The 19,504-nt window shown below is 47.2% G+C and overlaps 1 protein-coding gene across 1 annotated transcript; it reads left to right on the top strand.

Annotated features, from left to right (window-relative positions):
- Window positions 1-2,976: 2,976 nt before the first annotated feature.
- DPEP1 (dipeptidase 1) lies at window positions 2,977-17,786 on the top strand. Its single transcript, XM_081872265.1, has 10 exons — window positions 2,977-3,280; window positions 7,807-7,939; window positions 9,937-10,069; window positions 11,288-11,438; window positions 12,080-12,149; window positions 13,400-13,576; window positions 14,360-14,444; window positions 14,553-14,628; window positions 15,860-15,995; window positions 16,678-17,786. Exons 1-10 carry the CDS (start codon window positions 3,171-3,173, stop codon window positions 16,846-16,848), a joined length of 1,242 nt encoding a protein of 413 aa, XP_081728391.1. The 5' UTR covers window positions 2,977-3,170; the 3' UTR covers window positions 16,849-17,786.
- The last annotated feature ends 1,718 nt before the right edge of the window (window positions 17,787-19,504 follow it).

Raw genomic sequence — 19,504 nt, 5'->3', positions numbered from 1 at the left:
GTAGTTCCAGATGTGCCTTTTATGCCTTGTGAAAGCTCAGATATAACGTGGAACTTAACAGTCAGGGGAAAGACCTGAAAATGAAATACTGTATACTGCTGTGTGAAGGCAACAACATGTGCCTTAGTGCTCTGGTGTGCACTACTACCACAACTCTCAAAAGATAGCAATTAGATTTACAGCTGCTATCAAAGTTACTTATCTGCAGGTAGTGACACAGGCTAGGTGTGGCTGCTCATCAAGCCATCACCTGAGTGCCAAGAGGAAAGAACACTTCAAAATAAAAAGAGGCATCTCCTACTGATCAAAGTGTATAGGTCAATTAATGTCATTCAGGCAGTGGTATTTTTTTAGAGAAAGAGGAGCCAGATTGCTCACCATGAACTTTTCCATTGTTCTGTTAGAATGACAATAGTGCCCACCTGAGAGGTGCTGAAGCTGAGTTCTGGGGAGCAGTGGCTGAAAAAAAAGCCCTGTCTTCAGGTCTCCTGGTCCTTCAGATATCCAGGTGCCAGATCTTTCATGGCTTTAAAGGTAAAAAATGAGAACTTTGAATTGTTCTCAGGAATGAAGGGGCAGCCAGTAAAGATAGTATAAAAGTGGAGATTTATGTCCCCCAAATACTGTACCAGTTAAGAACCTTGCTGCAACGTTATGAGCTAGCTGATGTTTCTGAACACCCTTCAGAGGCAGTGGTAAACAGAGCGTGTCACAGTGATCCAATCTCAATGTAACTAACACATAATACTGTAACATAAAAAGAGCCTGGCTGTTAGATCGGGTCAGTGTCCCATCTAGTGTAGTAACCTGTTCTCACAATGGTCAACCACATGCCCCAATGGGAAGCCCCAAAGCAGAACCTGAATGCAACAGCAGCCCTCTCCCCTCTTGTGATTTCCAGCAACTGACAATCTACCGGCATTATGGCTTTATCCTCCGACTATGGAGGCAGAGCATAGCCATCCCCACTAGAAGCCATTCAGTACATAACACCATTGATAGTCTTATCCTATGTGAATTTGTCCAAGCCGTTTTGCCACCTGAGACAAGCAAGAAAATGGACACACAGAAACACCCCGAAAATTATGGAAAGTGAGATTGTTAAGGGGGCTGGAAACCATCGCTCTGTGAGGGGTAACTGTCTGCCAGGACTAGATCACTAAAACTCTTCCGGCTAGGGGAGGTAAAGGGGGGGGGGAGCGCCAGGAGACAGAGGCAGTCACACAGCTGGGTGAAGAGCAGCTATGATAACAGGCAGGTACTGCTGCTAAGGGGGTGCAATTCAAGGGGAGCACCATGAGAGGAGCTGCAAAATGGCTGCCACCTTTCTGGAGCTTCCAGTAGGAAGCGAAGATGCTGCTGAAGAGCTGCTGCTCCAAGGGGGCACAAAATGGCAAGGAAAAACACAAAAATCTAGCTGCCAAGCTACTATAATGCCCACATATACACCACAACAGGACTAACAGGACTCTCTCGCCTCCAGTCAATCTTCTCACACACTAGACCTGATAAACAGGATGAGGGCAGCAGAGAAAAAACAAAGTTTGGAGAAAAATGAGAAAAGGGGTATTTTTTCTCTTAATGAGGAAAACACAGAGAAGAGTTGTTCTTCTCCTTTCACTCTTGCCTTCCTTCTCTTGCTTCTCTGCAGCCCCACCAGCAATGAGCAGTGGCAGGAGCAGAAACAGCCATGGCTGGCAGGCAGGCAGGCCAACCCCTCACCTGGCTCTGTGAGGCATAGGCCACCCACTGAAAATGCAACCACAAGATCAAGACCTTGAAAGACCTACATTGGCTCCCAGTACGTTTCCGAGCACAATTCAAAGTGCTGGTGTTGACCTTTAAAGCCCTAAACGGCCTCGGCCCAGTATACCTGAAGGAGCGTCTCCACCCCCATCGTTCTGCCCGGACGCTGAGGTCCAGCGCCGGGGGCCTTCTGGCGGTTCCCTCGTTACGAGAAGCAAAGCTACAGGGAACCAGGCAGAGGGCCTTCTCGGTAGTGGCACCCGCCTTGTGGAACGCCCTCCCATCAGATGTCAAAGCGATAAATAACTACCTGACATTCAGAAGACATCTTAAGGCAGCCCTGTTCAGGGAAGTTTTTAATCTGTGATATTTTAATGTATTTCTGGTTTTTATGGAAGCCGCCCAGAGTGGCTGGGGAAACCCAGCCAGATGGGCGGGGTACAAATAATAAATTATTATTATTATTATTATCAAGGAGGAGGCCTGTCTCTACCAGCCCTGCCCTCCACCACCAGCCAGTGGCATGGACCTGCTCCTACCTGCCTGGAGCCACCACCAAGCGGGGCTGCTTTCTGGGAGGAGAAGAAAGCCACCAGGTGAGTTGCCATCAGGTGGGATTGCATCACTCTCCACACACACACCCTCCCCGTCCCTCACATTTGCCACTGAAATTGTGCCCAGGCCAGGAGAAAGAGGAGGCCTCACCACCATGTCCAAGCATGTAGGAGACAAGAGGTGGGTGGAGCACCCAAATCCAAGTCTTCTGCGTGCACGCATGCACACACACACACACACACCGAGTGCTGCTTGAGGAGACTTGCCTCAACAAAGCTCATGGCAGTGCAGGCCCCTATCTCTAATGGAAGAAAATGCCATAATTTAGCTTTGCATTGTGTGAAGAAGCACTTTGTTTTGTCTGCCCTGAACATGTCAACATTCAGCTCTACCATCTATAATTACGTACATGTCAATATCATGTCCCACACCTCCATGTTTGCCTTTCCGCTAAACTCAGCTGCCCAAAATGTTGCAACCTTTCCTCTTGCAGAAGTTGCTCCATCCCCTTGATCCTTTTGGTTGCCTACTTCTGAAGCTTCTCTAGTTCTACAGCATTCTTTTTGAGGCAGCACAACCATAACTGTAATGGGCACGGTGCCCTAAGAGATACAGTGAACCCAAGCAGCTGATATTGTTCTGTGGCTCCTCCCAAGCTCTTATTTATTGGCTGTAGGTGGCAAGTACAACCCAGAGTTTGCACCTGCTTGTCTGTTCCTGGTGCATCAAGCCAAGAAACCAATCACTCTTTGCAGCAAGTAGAGGTTCCCTGGAATTCCTCTTTTGCATCGCCTGCTGCAGGAAAAGCTTCAGGGCCACAAGAGAAACTTCAGCAAAGGGAGGTGTAGTCCAGCCTGCCAGGCACCAGGATGCTCCTGAAAGCTACTTTCCTGCTCCTCTCCTGGCTCTTGCTCTGCTCAGCAGATCAGTATCAGCAGGAGGCAGAGAGAATCATGACAACATCACCTGTGATAGATGGGTAAGACCACACTTCCTTCCTATGCCTTCTGGGGGAAGGGCCATACAGAAGATCTCGTGGTCAATCCAAGCAGGGCTGGGGAAGGATCCTGCCTGAAACCCTGGGGGAACTGTTGCCAGTCAGGGTGGACAGAACTGAGCTAAATGGACCAATGGCCTGACTCAGGAGAAGGTAGCTTCCTATGTTCCTAATTAGGGTTCAAGGCAGGCTCAGCATGTGGCCAGAGGGGTCATTTAGGCCTCAGGAAAGGTGCACCCTGGACAATGGTGGGTTCCTCCAGATCTTCAGTTGTGGGGAGGTTCTCTATGGGGTCCTAAGCCTCTTACTCCAATGAGGTCTTCCCAGAGTCTGGATCAGATGGGATACTGTCCCCAACCCTCTTTGCATTTTCAAGGGCCTTTTGAAACATCACAGAAGGGTTGATTCACACATTGTCCTCCAGAAATACCTTGTTGTAAAAGCAGTAACCCTGCGGAAGGAAAGATGCAGAAGGTGCCTGAACTGGGAAGGTCCAGAAGGGAGTGACTCCCAGGCTTTTAGGGCACTGACCTGGAGGTTTGGGCTTAATAGCAGCTGTAGAAGCTGTTCTCCAAGTTAATCATTAGCAGGCAAATGGGCAAATTACTGCCCTTTGGTGCCATTCAAACCTGTCATTCTCTCTGGAATAAGAACAATAAGTACAGCTACGCGGCCTTGCAATTATGAAATTAAGAGCTCTTGCCTCCCTGCCAGACCAAGCCTTCTGAGATATTGGCACATCTCAGAGGCCTCAGCCTGCTGCTTTCTGATTCCAAAAATTCTGCCATATAGGACACAGTGCCAGGGAATGTGGTGGTGGTGGTGGTGTTGCTGCTTAAAATTGACTTAGGCAAAGGAGCATCTGAGCATATGCAGGGCAACTCTCCCATCTTGAGAATATCCAGTTTGGGTGCTACCATGTTTATTATTATTATTATTATTATTATTATTGAGAGAAAGCTCTCAATGGCTACTAGACACCATGGTTTGGGTCTTCTTCCAATGTCAGAGCAATATGCTTCTGTCAACCAGTTGTTAGGGTTCACAGGTGGGGAGAGTCCTGTTACGCTCAGGTCCTGTTTGCCAGCTTGCCCTCAAGGCATCTGGTTGGCCACTGTGAGAACAGCTGGACTAGACAGGCCCATGGATTGATCCAGCTGAGGCCCCTGATGGTGTTAGTTTAAGGTATTTACAGTGGTACCTCGGGTTACAGAAGCTTCAGGTTACAGACGCTCCAGGTTACAGACTCCACTAACCCAGAAATAGTACCTCAGGTTAAGAACTTTGCTTCAGGATGAGAACAGAAATCACATGGCAGCGGCGGCGTGGCGGCAGCAGGAGGCCCCATTAGCTAAAGAACAGTTAAGGTTAAGAACAGTTTCAGGTTAAAAACAGACGTCCAGAACGAATTAAGTTCTTAACCCAAGGTACCACTGTATATGCCACTTAATTACCAAAGTTTCTAAGTGGATAGGCATTCACACAGGAGGCAAACAAGACTGGAGAGTAAAAGTCCGATCAGCATGCCTAAGAGAGCAAGAAATGAGGCCATGGAAGAGAAAAAGGCAGGAGTCCTAGCAACCAAGAAAGCAATAAGAGCACTAGGTGTTTCACTTGGGAAAGAATCATAAAATTCTAGAGTTGGAAGGGACCCTCTGGGTCATCTAGTCCAATGCAGGAATTCTTTGCAGTTACTCAGAATCATAAAGGAAATTTGACTAGACTTTGGCCCTGCATATAATTTTCAAAGCATGGCCATTTATGTCATTATTATGACCTAATCGCGATGTCTGTAAAAACTGGGCTGGCCCATTGCCAGTTTGCTGCAAAAGTCAAAACAAACCAAGAACGTGATAAGAGCCATAAAACTGAATGAGATCAAAGGCCCGTCCTACTCTTCTCACAGTTGCCAATCAAATGCCTTTAAGAAGGCTGCAAGCAGGACCTGAGTACAAAAGTGCTCTCCCCATTTGTGACTCCCAGAACCTGGTATTCAGAGGCATTATGCCTCTGAGAGTGGAGGTAAAACACAGCTTTCAGGGTCAATAGCCATTGCAAGCCTTATTCGCCATGAATTGGTCTAATCCTCTTCTAAAGCCGCCCAAGTTGGTGGCCATCACTATGTATTCCAGGGAGTGAATTCCATAGCTTAGCAAGACGCTTGCTTCACGGAAACTGAATGGTGTGGCTGCTGAGTCTTATTTCCGCTCTAGTGACTGGACAGTGCTTGCCTGAAGACAGCAGGCTAGTTGGAGGGGGAGGCAGGGAGAGAGACAAGCTGAGTAACATACAAAACTCTGTCCTCCAGCGGGCGTAATAGAGTGGCAAGCGTGGGAGGCTTAGGAGGAATAGCCAGGGGACTGCTGCTGCTACTGCTGCTGCTGCTGTCCCCCAAAAGCACATTCCCAGCCTCAAGAATAATGCAAACTGTAGTCTACCCCTCACAGAGTTATAGTTGCTAGTTCCCTTAACAAACTACAATTCACATAATTCTTTTTCCGGGGGGGGGGCATACTTTAAATGCAGGGTGTTATGTACAGCCGTCACCTCAGCGTGAAGTGTATTGTGGGTGGTTAACATGGGTTTTGCAGTTTTGTCATGGTGTGCATGTGTGAAATGGCCTTTTGGGCCAGCTCAGGCATTCAGGATCATCTCTTGAGACTGCTACTGAAGTCAAGTGGATCTATCACTCTTTCAATTCCCTTTGCTGAAGTATTCCCATTAAGGCTTGCCGGGTCGATTTCCAGGTCCTTGTTCAAAGGAATCCCATGAATGATTGACTTAGAGTTACTGTCTTTCTTTTCCTCCTCCTGTAGAAATTGAGTTTTAGCATGTTCTCTTTCTCTGTGTGCCCTTTTAAAGCTATCAGAAGATGTACACCTCCTAATGGCTGTAGAAAAAACTAATGAGCACATTACCCTGTCATTAAGGCTGCTGTCCTACAAATATTTACTAGAGAGTAAGCTCCATTAAACACAGTAGGACTTACTTCTACATAGTAACGGTGAACAAGCTTAATTCAATTTGCATTCGCAGGCAAACTTACCTTATTTGCATTTTTGGAAACAGTATGAGAACTAAAACACCCTTCAAAATTTGCCTTTATCCAAATTTTGCTACACAGTCAACAGCCACATAATGTGAACAAAAATGCATATAAATGTATGCATATAAGTGCATATAATAGTGAAAATCACATTCCAAAATGCATTGTGTTACAGAAAATTGTGTAAGGCAAAATAGCATGTTAAAATGTGTAGGGAGCAGGGAGAAATTCACACAATAATGCTGAGGAATTTTCAAGAGAACTTTAGAGATCAGAAAAAAGTTTCAAACTCATGTGGAAATGTAGCAAACTGAACTTAAGTTTGGAAAAGTGGGAAACTGAAAGAAACCAAAATTGGCATATTTGCCCATCCCTGCTTCCAAGTCAGCATGCATAGGATTATGCTGTGAATATCCTTTTCAGAACACAAAACACAGCTGGAAAGTTAATAGCAAGTCCTATTTTCACAAAGGGCTGGACAGAGTAACAGACTGGAAAGTGGAAATGTCTATCTTAGTCATTTATTTTCCTTTTTGAGGGTAGATGGTAACGGGAAAATAAAAATCATGTACAATGACTCACAAGCTCTTTTCCTTTTTATTCCTTCCTAGGAAGGTGAGCATAGGACTGTTTCCAAAGTTGAAAAGTTGGAGGAGTTCATTTATATATAAGCTTCACCCTACCATTAGGCAAAGTGAGGCGTCTGCCTTAGGCAGCAGCAGGTGTTGAGGTACAAGGGTAGCAGTCCTCTGGCTGTTCCTCCTAAGCCTCCCACCCTTGCCGCTCTATTCCCACTATTGGAGGATAGAGTTTTGTATGCTACACAGCCTGTCTCTCTCCCTGTATCCACCTCCAACTAGCCTGCTGTCTTCAAGTGAGCACTATCCAGTCACCAGAGCAGAAATAAGACTCAGCAGCCATACCATTCCGTGGAGTAGATGGGGCAGGAGTAAGCAGATGTCTTGCGAAGTTATGGAATTCACTCTAGAATACATTTCTTGGCCAAACCATCCTTAAAGTGGAATAATCCAAAGTTTAGGATTGTGTTGACAGCAATATGCAGGTATCGCACAGCTGTGTTTCTCCTTTTACATCTGCAGGTGTGGCAGCAGATGTGCTCACTTTATGTCTGGCCTCAGTAATGGACTGGATGAGAGCCAATACGTGAAAAATTAAAGCAGATAAAACTAAGGCATGTTTAGTGGGTGGTTCCCTGGACCAGATGGGTAGAATGCTGGTTGCACTGGGTGGGGTTACCTTCTCTCTGGACGAGCAGGTGCATAGTTTGAGCAGGTGCATAGATTGGATCCAATCCTATCATTTGAGGCTCAAGTGGCCTTGATGGTGCCTTCTATCAGCCTTGGCTGGTAGCCTAGCAATGCCCTTCTCTGGACAAAGGCAGCCTAAGTTGTGCAGTGCTGGGCCTGCTGACTTATTGTTATTTTACCCTCTCCTGTTCTAGGCACAATGACTTACCTTGGCAGTTGCTGAAAAAATTCAACAACCAACTGTCTCTGAAGTCTGCAAATCTGACTACGCTGAATGACACTCACACAAACATCCCAAAGCTGCGTCTTGGACACGTGGGAGCACAGGTATAAACAGTGGGGAAGAGACAGAAAAATAGAACAGGTGAAATGTGCACTTTTGTCAAACCATTTGGTTATTCGGACACTTGGCAAGTTTCCAACCCCTACAGGTTATTTTTCAGAGAAAAATATTTGGTAACGCATTTGTGTTTTCCCATGTGCCACAATATCACATCAGTACAAAAGTATACCACAAAGTGGCTAACTTAATGCTACGTTGGTTGTGTTCAGGGTCTTTCCCAGCTGCCAGGTGGCATGGGCGGCGCTGTGGTCTAAAGTATTGAGTCTCTTGGGCTTGCTGATCAGAAGGTCAGTGGTTTGAATCCACACAACGGGGTGAGCTCCCTTTGCTTTGTCCATAGCTGTCAACTTACAGATTTGAAAATAAGGGACCAGCAGCCTTGAAAATAAGGGACCAGCAGCCAAAATAAGGAACCTGCAACCTCACCTGTTCCAGGCACTCCAGTCTTCCTGTCCTCCTGCAGTCTGGTCAAACTCATGCTGGTAGCTTCGAGAACACTGTCCAACCAACTTTGTAACCAGAGGTTCAACTGAATAGAATCTGAATCACATGCACCACAAGGCCTATGCAGCCTCAACTTAAGATGGCTCCCCGGCCTGGCTTTGCACTGCAAAGTTTGCAGCAGCACGTGCAACAAAATGGCGTCCAGCATTCAAAAACCCCCTCAGCTTGCATTAACTAGCCACACACAAGGCATGCAAGCTCCACCCCCCCAGTCGTTCTTAGACTTCTTATTGGGTGAGCAACACAGCCAAGCAACACAGTTGGAGCCTTCCTCCTCTCTGGCCAGCAGGGAGGGAGGGAGAGGAGCTGCTTCGTTTGAAATTTAAGGGACATTTAAGGGACATCCATCAATAAGGGACAGCAGCGGGACATGGCACTGGAATAAGGGACTGTCCCTTCAAATAAGGGACACTTGCCAGCTATGGCTTTGTCCCAGCTTCTGCCAACCTAGCAATTTGAAAGCATACCAGTGCAAGTAGATAAATAAGTACTCCTATGGTGGGAAGGTAAACAGCGTTTCCATGCGCTCTGGCACTCATCTCGGCCCTCCGTGCCCCAGTAGAGGTTTAGTCATGCTGGCCACTGACAAGAGCTCATCCCACACTCGAGTAGGACCCTGGCAGAGACACATGCCCAACTGGCATGTTCCCTCCCTCCCTGTTGATCGTTCGGGAGCTTCAAAAGCTTTCTTCAGCCCGAACATCACAGCGAATGATGCCAACAGACACACTTAGGGATCCACAGAGTCTTCGCAGCTTGCGTGACAGACCTTAGCAACTCAGCATTTTGGCTAATCTACTTTATTTACATATAAACACATACGAATCACTGCAACATGGCTCCCTTCCTCTCTAGCATCAGATAGCAAAGAGAAAAAGAAGAAAGGACAATAGTCCCACATCACAGAACACAGTAACACAAACATCCTGTCTCCGTCCCTTCCCACTTTGTGGAGTCAAAACATATACCGTAATGTGATAGACAACAATCCCATGACTGCAATCACGGAGCAGGAATTCTAACAGCCACATGACCCAGAAAGCTGTCTGTGGACAAATGCCAGCTCCCTCAGCCTGAAGCGAGATGAGCACCACAACCCCGTAGTCGCCTTTGACTGGACTTAACCATCCAGGGGTCCTTTACCTTTACCTTTAGTGTATGAGAGACCCATTCTGTGGAAGATGAAACTCCACTATATGCTCACAAACAATAACAAAATGTTACCACAAACAACACACAGAACTTCCTGTCTCTACACTCAGTGCAAAACCGTACGTAGACTAAGCAATTGGAGCAAGCATTCTCTTGTCAAGATTCTACAGACTGGTTCTCCCTCACCAGAAGTTAGAATGTTTGCTGATGTTCCATGGCATCCCAGCAGCTCATTCCATGGTTGGGGTGGGGGAGTGTGCATGAAAGAGGCAGTTTTCCTAGCCCTTGGAAACCTTCCTTTTTGCTTTCCTCTCTCCTTGCTCAGTTCTGGGCTGCCTATGTGCCCTGCGAAACCCAGAACAAAGATGCTGTCAAGAGAACCTTAGAGCAGATTGACGTCATCCATCGCATGTGTCACCACTACCCGGATGACTTTGAGTGTGTCACCAGCAGTGCAGGTAAGAGAGGAAAACAACCTAGACAGGAGAGCTTCTCCCAGGCTGGAGATGGGTAGCCCAGGATGGGAACACATCCATTCAACCTGACCTGCAACAATTCAACACAGGGCAAGACTTTGACAAAACTGAGAAGTCCCAGGGCAGGAAGGCTGGCTGCTGCCCCATTCCTATCTGTGATGGAGCAGGAAGGCCAGTGGGGCTGCAGGATTCAATTGAATACAGACTACCATTCATAGTAGGGACAATTTCAGCAGGTGCCATATTCCCCATGGGTGTGCTTTGGTGGTGGGAGAATCATAGAATCAGAGAATTGCAGAGTTGAAAGGGGCCCATAGGGTCATCTAGTCCAACCTCTGCAAAGGATTCTCCCTGAGGAACCTCCTGCCAATAGAGATTCATCAGGTGTGCTATGTACCAACTTTTAAATGGCTGCTGAAAACTATGCAGGCAATTAAGCGTACATTCCCAACAATGGTCTATTGATTTTCCCCCGTTTTTATTTTTGCTTTTAACTTGCTTTTAACTTTTTGTGATGTTATTGACTGGTTTTATGTTCTTATATTGTTGTATACTGCTGTGATATATTTTAATGGTGCAGGCGTATATAATTTTTAAATAAATAAATAATAAATAAAGCAAGAATCACAACTTAAGAATTTCTGACAGATGGCTATCCAACCTCTGTTTAAAAACCTCCTGCAAAGGAGAGTCCACCGCCTTCCAAGGTAGTCCATTCAGCTATCAAATAGCTCTCACCATCAAAAGAGTCTTCCTCACGTTTCGTCAGAATCTCCTTTCTTGTACTTTGAATCTACGCTTTGGAGCTGCAGAAAACAAGATTGCTCCATATTCCATGTGACAGCCCTCTTTGTCTCCTTTTCCCCCAGGCTAAATATACCCAGCTCCTTCAGCCATTCCCCATATGGTTTGCTTTCCAGACCCTTGATCATCTTGGTCACCCTTCTCTGCACATATTCCAGCTTGTCAATGTCCTTCCTAAACTGTGGTGCCCAGGACTGGACACAGAAGCAGTCCCTGCCAAAATTCTCCCTACTATTGAAGAGATTATATTCCCATTGGATCCCACAATGGGTTACTTGGTGATAAGGGGCTGATTTAGAGTGCCTCCGCCTCCCACACCTGTCCTGACTCCACCCTCTGCAGATTCCTCATATCTTGCTTGGTGTTAGAAGCCCACAGGAGATCTTTTCCTTGCAGGTATCCAGAATGCTTTCACCAATGGACGGGTGGCCAGTCTGATTGGCGTGGAGGGTGGGCACTCTATAGACAGCAGCATGGCCGTCCTGCGCACCTTCTACCAGCTAGGGGTGCGCTACATGACCCTCACCCACAGCTGCAACACACCCTGGTAAGGCTGCCTTTGCTAGAGGCAGAGCATAGTCTGCTTTCAATTACAGGGCCCAGCCCCAGAGCACTGGGCAAATGTGTCTGAGCAAACACAGAATGCAGTTCCTTTATTTATTTATCAGAATATTTATATACCACTATTCATAGAAATACAGTCGTACATAGGCTCCCGAACGCCTTGGGAGTCGAACATTCTGGCTCCCAAAGTGAGTGTTCCAGTTTTCAAACGTTCTTTTGGAAGCCGAATGTCCAATGGGGCTTCCACAGCTTCTGATTGGCTTCAGGATCTTCCTGCAGCCAATGAGAAGCCATGCTTTGGTTTCCGAACGTTTCAGAAGTTAAACAGACTTCCAGAATGGATTCTGTTCAACTTCCACGGTACAACTATATATCAAAGCGATTTACAACATTACATTGTAATGCAATAAAATAATTATTGGACTAAAGGCTAAACATAGCCTTTCTCCTGCTCTTGTCTTTCTGTTTTAGTCTTGTGGTTTAGAGGAGATGTTTTGGGTGAATGTAATTTTATTTGAAGACAGAAAGGGGATATTTGGGATTATGCACCTTTCTACATGCATCCCTTATGCGCATGCGTAAAAGATAGTGTGTATTAACCAAAACTTTTATAACATTTGGCAGGGCTGATAACTGGCTGGTGGACACCCCAGAGGAGGAACCAGTTCACAATGGCTTGACTGAATTTGGGAAGGTGAGTGGAAGCTCTCTAGCAAGTTTTGATGGAAATATATGACATTCCTCAGTCTGACTCTCAGTTTTCTCAGCCCTGCTGGGAGATGCTAGGGACTGGACCTTCTGCATTCAAAGCAGATGCTCTGCCACTGAGCTGTGGTCCTTCCTGTTTGCTCAGGTTCAACTCCCAATGTGACAATTGTATGAGCCCCTGTCACGCTTTAGCAAGCTGCTACCCGCCCCCCAAGCCTGATTTAGCTAAGGATAGGAAGAAAGTGGATATGCTTTGAGTGATATCATCATCGTCATAGAACCACAGAACTGGAGAGTTGTAAAGGATGCCAGCAATAATCAAGGCCAATACAGGAATCGAAGGTAAAGGATCTCTGACCACCCAATCTCTGTTTGAAAATTTCTTCTGAGGCAATCTACTCCCCTGTTGGGCAGTGGCTCCTCCTCCTCCTCCTCTTCTTGTTCTTCATGCTCATCACCTGTCCTTCACCATCAGATCCCAGAGGGTGCAACAATTTAAAATTCAGAATTAAAAAGTTAAAACAGGCTACATTAACAAGAATAGAGTGGGCCCTGAAAATGCACAGTTCAGTTGTCAAAGAGGTACGTCTTCAGCATTTGCTGAAAGCTGCATAGTAAGCCAGACACACAGTGGCGTAGCGTGGGGGGTGCAGGGGGGGCCGGCCGCACCGGGCGCAACTTCTGGGGTTAGGGCAAATCCACGGGTTAGGGGGCGCAAATTACTTGCCTTGCCCCGGGTGCTGACAACCCACGCTACGCCACTGCAGACACATCTCCGTGGGGAAGGAATTCCACAACTTAGGGCAGTGGTTCCCAATTAGCTAATTACTTAGGACCCCTATTTTTCAAAAGCCATGGAACCTCTACTTTTGAAAAAATTGATAACTGTATGGTAGTTACCTGTGCAAAGCAAATTTTTTTGAAGAAAATGTGAGGTGGCCCCTAACAGGCAAAGGATTTTAGGTAGGGTTGCCATATTTCAAAAAATAAAATTCATGACACCCGCAAAGTCTTTTCAGAAACCCACCAAAATTGTTAAGCTTTGGGGGAACCCCCCCCCCCAAAAATAGTGATTTTAAGCTTAACAATCTACTCAGTGAGTGTCTATCTCTTGGTAAGTGACAGTCTGAATGGTTTGTCCTCACATACTGTAGAATACAGAGAGACCCACCGGTTACTCTGCACCCAATTTCTCTCTCTCTCTCCACCCCTTGCCCTGTTTTTCCTCCCTTAAAGCGCTTGGTCAGGGAGATGAACCGTCTGGGAATGATGGTGGATTTGGCTCACGTCTCTGTGAAGACAATGAAAGACGCTTTGAATGTCTCCAGAGCGCCTGTGATATTCAGCCACTCCTCAGCCTATGCCATCTGCAAACACCAGCGCAATGTGCCAGATGATGTCCTCCGCGAAGTGGTGAGAAAGACTATGATGTGTGTTGCAAGGTAACCTGTGTCATCCTGGTTCCCTCCAACTGTTTTGGGGTATAGTTACAATTCCCATCAGCTCCTGCCCAAAGAACTAATGCCTGAGCTTGCCTTTTTCCTCCTCCCCCCACAGTGCCTTTTCCTTTTGTGTCATGACTCTTAGACAGCACAAAATGGGTGGTAGTTGTAGTCCTAAATATCTGGAGGGTACCAGGGTGGTGCAGACTGCTATAAAGTGACCTTGTACCAGAGATGTGAGTAGGGCAAGACTTAAGGATATGAGGCAGCATCAGGGTCCCCATGGCAGCCATTTTGTGTTATGCCACACCACCAAATGGCAGCCATTTTGTGACTGGCACTCCCGACTTCCTCTCAAAATTCCAAATGTACCCACTGGTCCAAATAGGTTAGCAGTCCCTGGGTTAAATAATAGCAGCAGCAAACTTACACACATAATATTGCTCAAATGGGGGTCAACCGTGGGGCAATTAGGAGTGGATTTTTGTTCCATTTGGTTAGAATGAATGAATTCCAAGCCCAGGAATTTGTTTTTTGCATACCAGAAGTAATTCCTGGGCACGGGCTTCCTTAATTCTAAGTGCCCTGTATTTTGCACATGGCTCTGCTTGGTGGATCTTGGAGGTTCTCATAAAAAACATCACCCCCAAAGTGGATCCCACAAACCATAAGCCTGCCCAGTCCTGTCATAGAGTGCCAGTTCTTCCCAGGAACCTGCTTTCTCTGAAATAGCTCCCCTGCCTCCCTTCTATAGAACAAGACCCGTGGCCTTGTGATGGTGAACTTCTACAACACCTATGTGTCCTGTAGCTCCAAAGCCAACCTTACACAGGTTGCAGGTGAGGCAGAGAGGGTGGGGTGAGGGCACATCTGAGGAGGTGGGGTGGGAGGGATCAAAGCACACAAAAGCAGTGAGTGTGTTGACCTCCCAGACCTCTTGCCCACAGACCACATGGACTACGTAAAGCGTGTTGCTGGACCAGAGGCAGTTGGCTTTGGAGGAGACTATGATGGTGTTCCCAGGTATCAGAGGAAGGGGGGGAGAGGGGATAGAAGGGTATATCAGATACCCCAAATATGTCGGTTTTTGAGTCTGTCAGGCTGGCCTGGGCCGAATCAATCCAAAGCCTGGCCATAGTAGATATTCATGCCTCACCCATCAGAGTTCACTTGACCACTTGGAGACCATAAGTAACTGACTAGTAACCCCCCCCCGCAAGTTAATTTTAAAATTTACTGAGCCCCCTTTTTGTTACAGTGATGGTTGTGGGGTGACACAATGGTCCCAGATATTGAAGGTCCACATGTTGCATAATTATAGATCACAGAATTGGAAGGTCTCTGAAAGATCATGTAGCCCAATCCCATCAGTGATCCACTCATTTTATTAATTGTACAATTGTCGTTATGGATTTATTATTTTTCAACTCTGTCTCTTTTGTATTTCATCTCATTTTCTTATATTGTACACCACTTTGGATGTGAGATGATTTATAAATAGAGAGAATAAAATAAGGGTGCTTGGGAGCATGAAGGCTGCAATGGTTGCATGTCTATTACAGTGGTACGTCGGGTTAAGAACTTACCGTATTTTTTGCACCATAACACCCACTTTTTTCCTCCTAGAAAGTAAGGGGAAATGTCTGTGTGTGTTATGGAGGGAATGCCTACGGGTGGCATGCCTACGGATTTTCCTCCTCTAAAAGCTACATGCGTGTTATGGTCAGGTGCGTGTTATAGAGTGAAAAATACGGTAATTTGTTCTGGAGGTCCGTTCTTAACCTGAAGCACCACTTTAGCTTATGGGGCCTCCCGCTGCCGCTGTGCCGCCGGAGCACGATTTCTGTTCTCATCCTGAAGCAAAGTTCTTAACCCGAGGTACTATTTCTGGGTTAGCGGAGTCTGTAACCTGAAGCGTCTGTAACCTGAAGCATCTGTAACCTGAAGCGTATGTAACCTGAGGTACCACTGTATATGCATATGTGGCTCCACCAAAACTATCTCAGAGATACAACCCAAGAGCCAAGGGGTTCCCAGAGGTGTCTCTTGTTGGCTTCTTGAACCCTGACCAAGGGTATACAGCCGATGATGGTGCATGAGCCATCAAAGAAAAGCTACTGAGCTGACCCTTCTAGATGCAGCCCCATCTTGAAGCTTCCCTTCTGTTGGGGTAAAATGAGGAGATTTTGCCAGGTGCAGGGAACTCTTAACTCTCATTTCTTGGATTTGTTCCGGCATTCCTTGCCCCACACAGTGTCCCAGATGGTTTGGAAAATGTCTCCAAATACCCAGACTTAGTTGCAGAGCTTCTGCGGAGGAACTGGACAGAGAAGGAAGTGAGAGACGCCCTGACCAACAACCTGCTGCGGGTCTTTGAGAGTGTGGAGCAGGTGAGACTGCCAAGACCAGCAAGGCTCTGTCTGCAGAAGGGTTGGGAGGGGGACACAGAGAGCCTCGGATAATGCTTTGCACTGCTAGGACTGTTCCCCTCTTGGCCCTGTCTCTTCCCTTATTTATGCTAACCCCCTGCCCAAGACATTTTGTTATCTGAAGATGGCTCACACCCCATCAATTCCACACGCAGCAGTCAACCAGAACGGCAGCAGGGAGACACTGCAAGTGAGGGGAGAAAGACCTGGAATTTTGGAAAGCCACTGACAGTCAGCGTTGACAATACTGAGCTAGATGGACCAATGGATCTGACACAGTATAAGGCTCCTTCCTTTGCATGCAAGACTATCCCATTTCAGAATCACTTAAAAAAAAAAAGTGGTACAGCATCTGCCTGACAGGCAGAAGGTCCCAGGTTCGATTCCTAGTAGGGCTGGGAAGGACTCCCTGCCTGAAACACTGGAAAGTGCTGCCAGTCAGTGTAGACAGTCCTAGACCAAATGGACTAATGGTCTGAGTATAAGGCAACGTGCAACAGGATGAATATAATGCTAGTCTTGCTGAGAGTAGACCCACTGAAGGTAATGAATATGAACAGCTCAGATTTATTGATTTTGGTTGATCTATTGTGAGTAGGGCAAACATCGACTGCCACCCTAACTGAACTTTCTTTTCCACTAGGTACGGGACGCAATGGCCCATGAAAAAATAGTTCCTGATGACGGACCCATCGACTTTAAGAACTTGGAGGGGACATGCCGAACAGACTATGGGTACCCTAGCAATGGGGACCATCCCAAATTGCTGCCTGCTGTGCTCGCACTCCCTGTCTTCCTCGTGTTGCGCTGGTAGAAGCTCCAGCACCTCCCCTGTCTTGGTGACCTCATGGAATCTGACTGGTTGAAAGTTCACACCAGAGATCAGGCTCTTGCTGCACCCCTCCTACCACAAACCAGGCTGCACCCTTGCCCAAACACTTTAGGAAATTCAACTGAACTATCGATGAATGAGTTTCCAGCTGTTCCCCCATCTGGTAGCTTTGGCCCCAGTTCCTCCAACCCCAATAACTGAAAAGCAAAGGGCACCATGCCCATCCAACCCATGGCAACCAAGCTGGACTCATCAGCCTCACAGACCTTCCAAAGTGTGGCTTCCAAGAACACCGAGGACCGAGTTACCTATCAGTCCCAGCCAACCTGCTCAATGGCCAGTGTTGGTAGGAGCTGCAGTCCAGCAAATAAACAAGAGGCCTTCAAAACAGCTACCCTACCTTTGTATGTCCTTTATAGGACATAGGTCCTGCTTGCAGGCTTCCCTTAGGCATCTGCAGCTGTAGTTCAATGGTAGGACATCTAGCTTTGCATGTGGAAGGTCCCAGGTTCAATCCCCAACATCTCCAGGTAGGGCTGGGAGAGAACTCTGTCTGATATCCTGGAAAGCTGCTGCCAGTCAGTGTGGGCAATACTGAGCTAGATGGGCCAGTGGTTTGACAGCTTCCTATGCCCTATGGCTAGCCACTGAGCAAACAGGCTGCTGGACTGGACTGGACTGCTTTGGCCTGATCCAGCAGAACTCTTCTGACATTCTTACATCCTCTCCCAACAGTCCAGCAAGATGTTTCCTCCTTTCTGGAGTCATTCATGAGCAACCTTTACTCCAGCACTCTCCTGCTCTTTCCCCTTCTATCTTCACTGGGCTTAGGTACTGGTGGGGGACCCCTCACATGTTCTGTACTGCAGTAGTGCCAAGCACACTCCTATCTCTAAGTAAAAGTTTAACTGCAGTTCAAAGGAGACCAGCTGTCTTTCTCTTTGGAGTCGAATGCATGAACATGGCAAGAGGCACCTGAGCTTCCACCAGCGGAGAAGAGGATCCGTTTTGAAATCTGTTGCTGGGGAGCTCCAGGCAAGGCCAGGGAGGTCATGGTCACCTCTGACTACAGCCGAGAGGTCCAGGTGACCACCTTCCCCTTCTTGCCAGCCTCGTAGCTTGCACAAGGGCCCCGACAGAGCTGCCTAGTGCCATCCGGGCAGGTGCTGTCGTCTCACAGCCTCCGTCCAAGCATTCCTCATTAGCCAATTAATTAGCTAATCAAGCAGCTCATTAGCAGCTTCCGGTGGCATTTCAAGAACAGCCTGTCTTTGGACGCGGAGGCGGTGATGGGCACCTGCACAAACAGACCTGGGAAGGGATTCAGCCTGCCTGCTTGCGTTTGCTGGCTGGCTGCGGCACAGGGGCTCTGTGTAGGCGAGGATCAGCACTGGGGCAGCAGGTGGAGGCCATTTCCTGCTTTTTGTGGCCCCTGCATAGCCCTGCCTGCTACCCAGCAGAGAGGAGGCAAGCTAGGAAGACACAGGCAGGCACACACATGAGATCCAGGTCTGCCTTACAGTGCAGAAAAGATATCAAAACTGAAACTGGGCCAAAGCTGCCCTGTAGAGCCTGGCATCCACCTGTAAGCCTCTGCACTTTAGACCACAGCTCCAACAGCCACTAATCTTTTTTTTTTAATAGCCACTATTATAACCTTGGCATGCCACTGAATACCAGTTGCTGGGGGCACAACAGCATGAGAGGAAGGACCACAGCTGAGCTGTAGAGCCTCTGCCTTGCACACAGAAGGTCCCAGGTTCAGTCCAGGTACGGCTAGGGAAAACGCCTGCCTGAAATCATGGAGAGCCACAGCCAATCAGTGAAGGCCACAGCTCTTTAAGCAGTCGGTCAGGACCCATAGGCTATACCAGGTGGCTTGCAGCATGTCTAGATAAGGCTGAAAGAACACTACATATGGTGTCTAGGTTAGGGCACATTCGTCTGATGACACACACCTTTTATTGATTTCCATAGGTGCTGCAACATGGCAGGAGAAAAGCATGAGATATTTTTAAGAACGTACATATTTCTGGCCAAGCACATGCCCCACCACCCTACATCTATGCTTCTAGAGAGGTAGCTCTGTACGGAGCAGGGGCACTCTGTTCACTTTTGAGTCTACTTCTATGGCTTTCTGGACTTCACCCAGAATGCAAAAACTGGGGTTTTTTCAACAGGTTCTCAGTCTTTTGACTAAAAATAAGTGTAACAACCACTGCTTTTCATGTGGTAGCAATGCTAAAGCATACTGCTCTGTGAATTGCTATTTTAGGATTAATAATGTGAATTAAGTATAAATCAAACGTGAACATTTGACAGCGGGTCCCATGTTGCAAGTTGTGAGTCAGAGGTAGGACTTGGGTCTGAACCAGTTGAAGACCACAGGTGTGGACAATACTGAGCTGGATGGATCGATGGTATGAAGCAGCTCCCTAGGACTCTACGTAGGGGTTAACCTGAGACTCACTTTTAAATGAAGGGCCCTCTGTGTGCTGAAGAAGCACAGCCAATTGCTTAAGAAAGAGCTGAATGGTGGGATCACAATTCTCCAGACAAGCAGAGGGTGGTGGGGAGCGAGAAGCGGAAGCTTCTTTTTTTAAATGAGTAAGGAATGAATTGTGGGTTTGATGCAGAC

The sequence above is a fragment of the Podarcis erhardii genome (assembly GCF_964252035.2).
Source record: "Podarcis erhardii genome assembly, chromosome: 7".
NCBI lineage: Eukaryota > Metazoa > Chordata > Lepidosauria > Squamata > Lacertidae > Podarcis > Podarcis erhardii.
This window is presented reverse-complemented; position numbering and strand designations above follow the sequence as displayed.

Bases quoted from the DNA above. Each gene is read 5' to 3' on its own strand.
- DPEP1 (XM_081872265.1), top strand. From the start codon at position 3,171: ATGCTCCTGAAAGCTACTTTCCTGCTCCTCTCCTGGCTCTTGCTCTGC. The intron at 13,577-14,359 runs GTGAGAAAGACT...TCCCTTCTATAG, and splicing joins ATGATGTCCTCCGCGAAGTG to AACAAGACCCGTGGCCTTGT. The intron at 14,629-15,859 runs GTATCAGAGGAA...TGCCCCACACAG, and splicing joins GACTATGATGGTGTTCCCAG to TGTCCCAGATGGTTTGGAAA.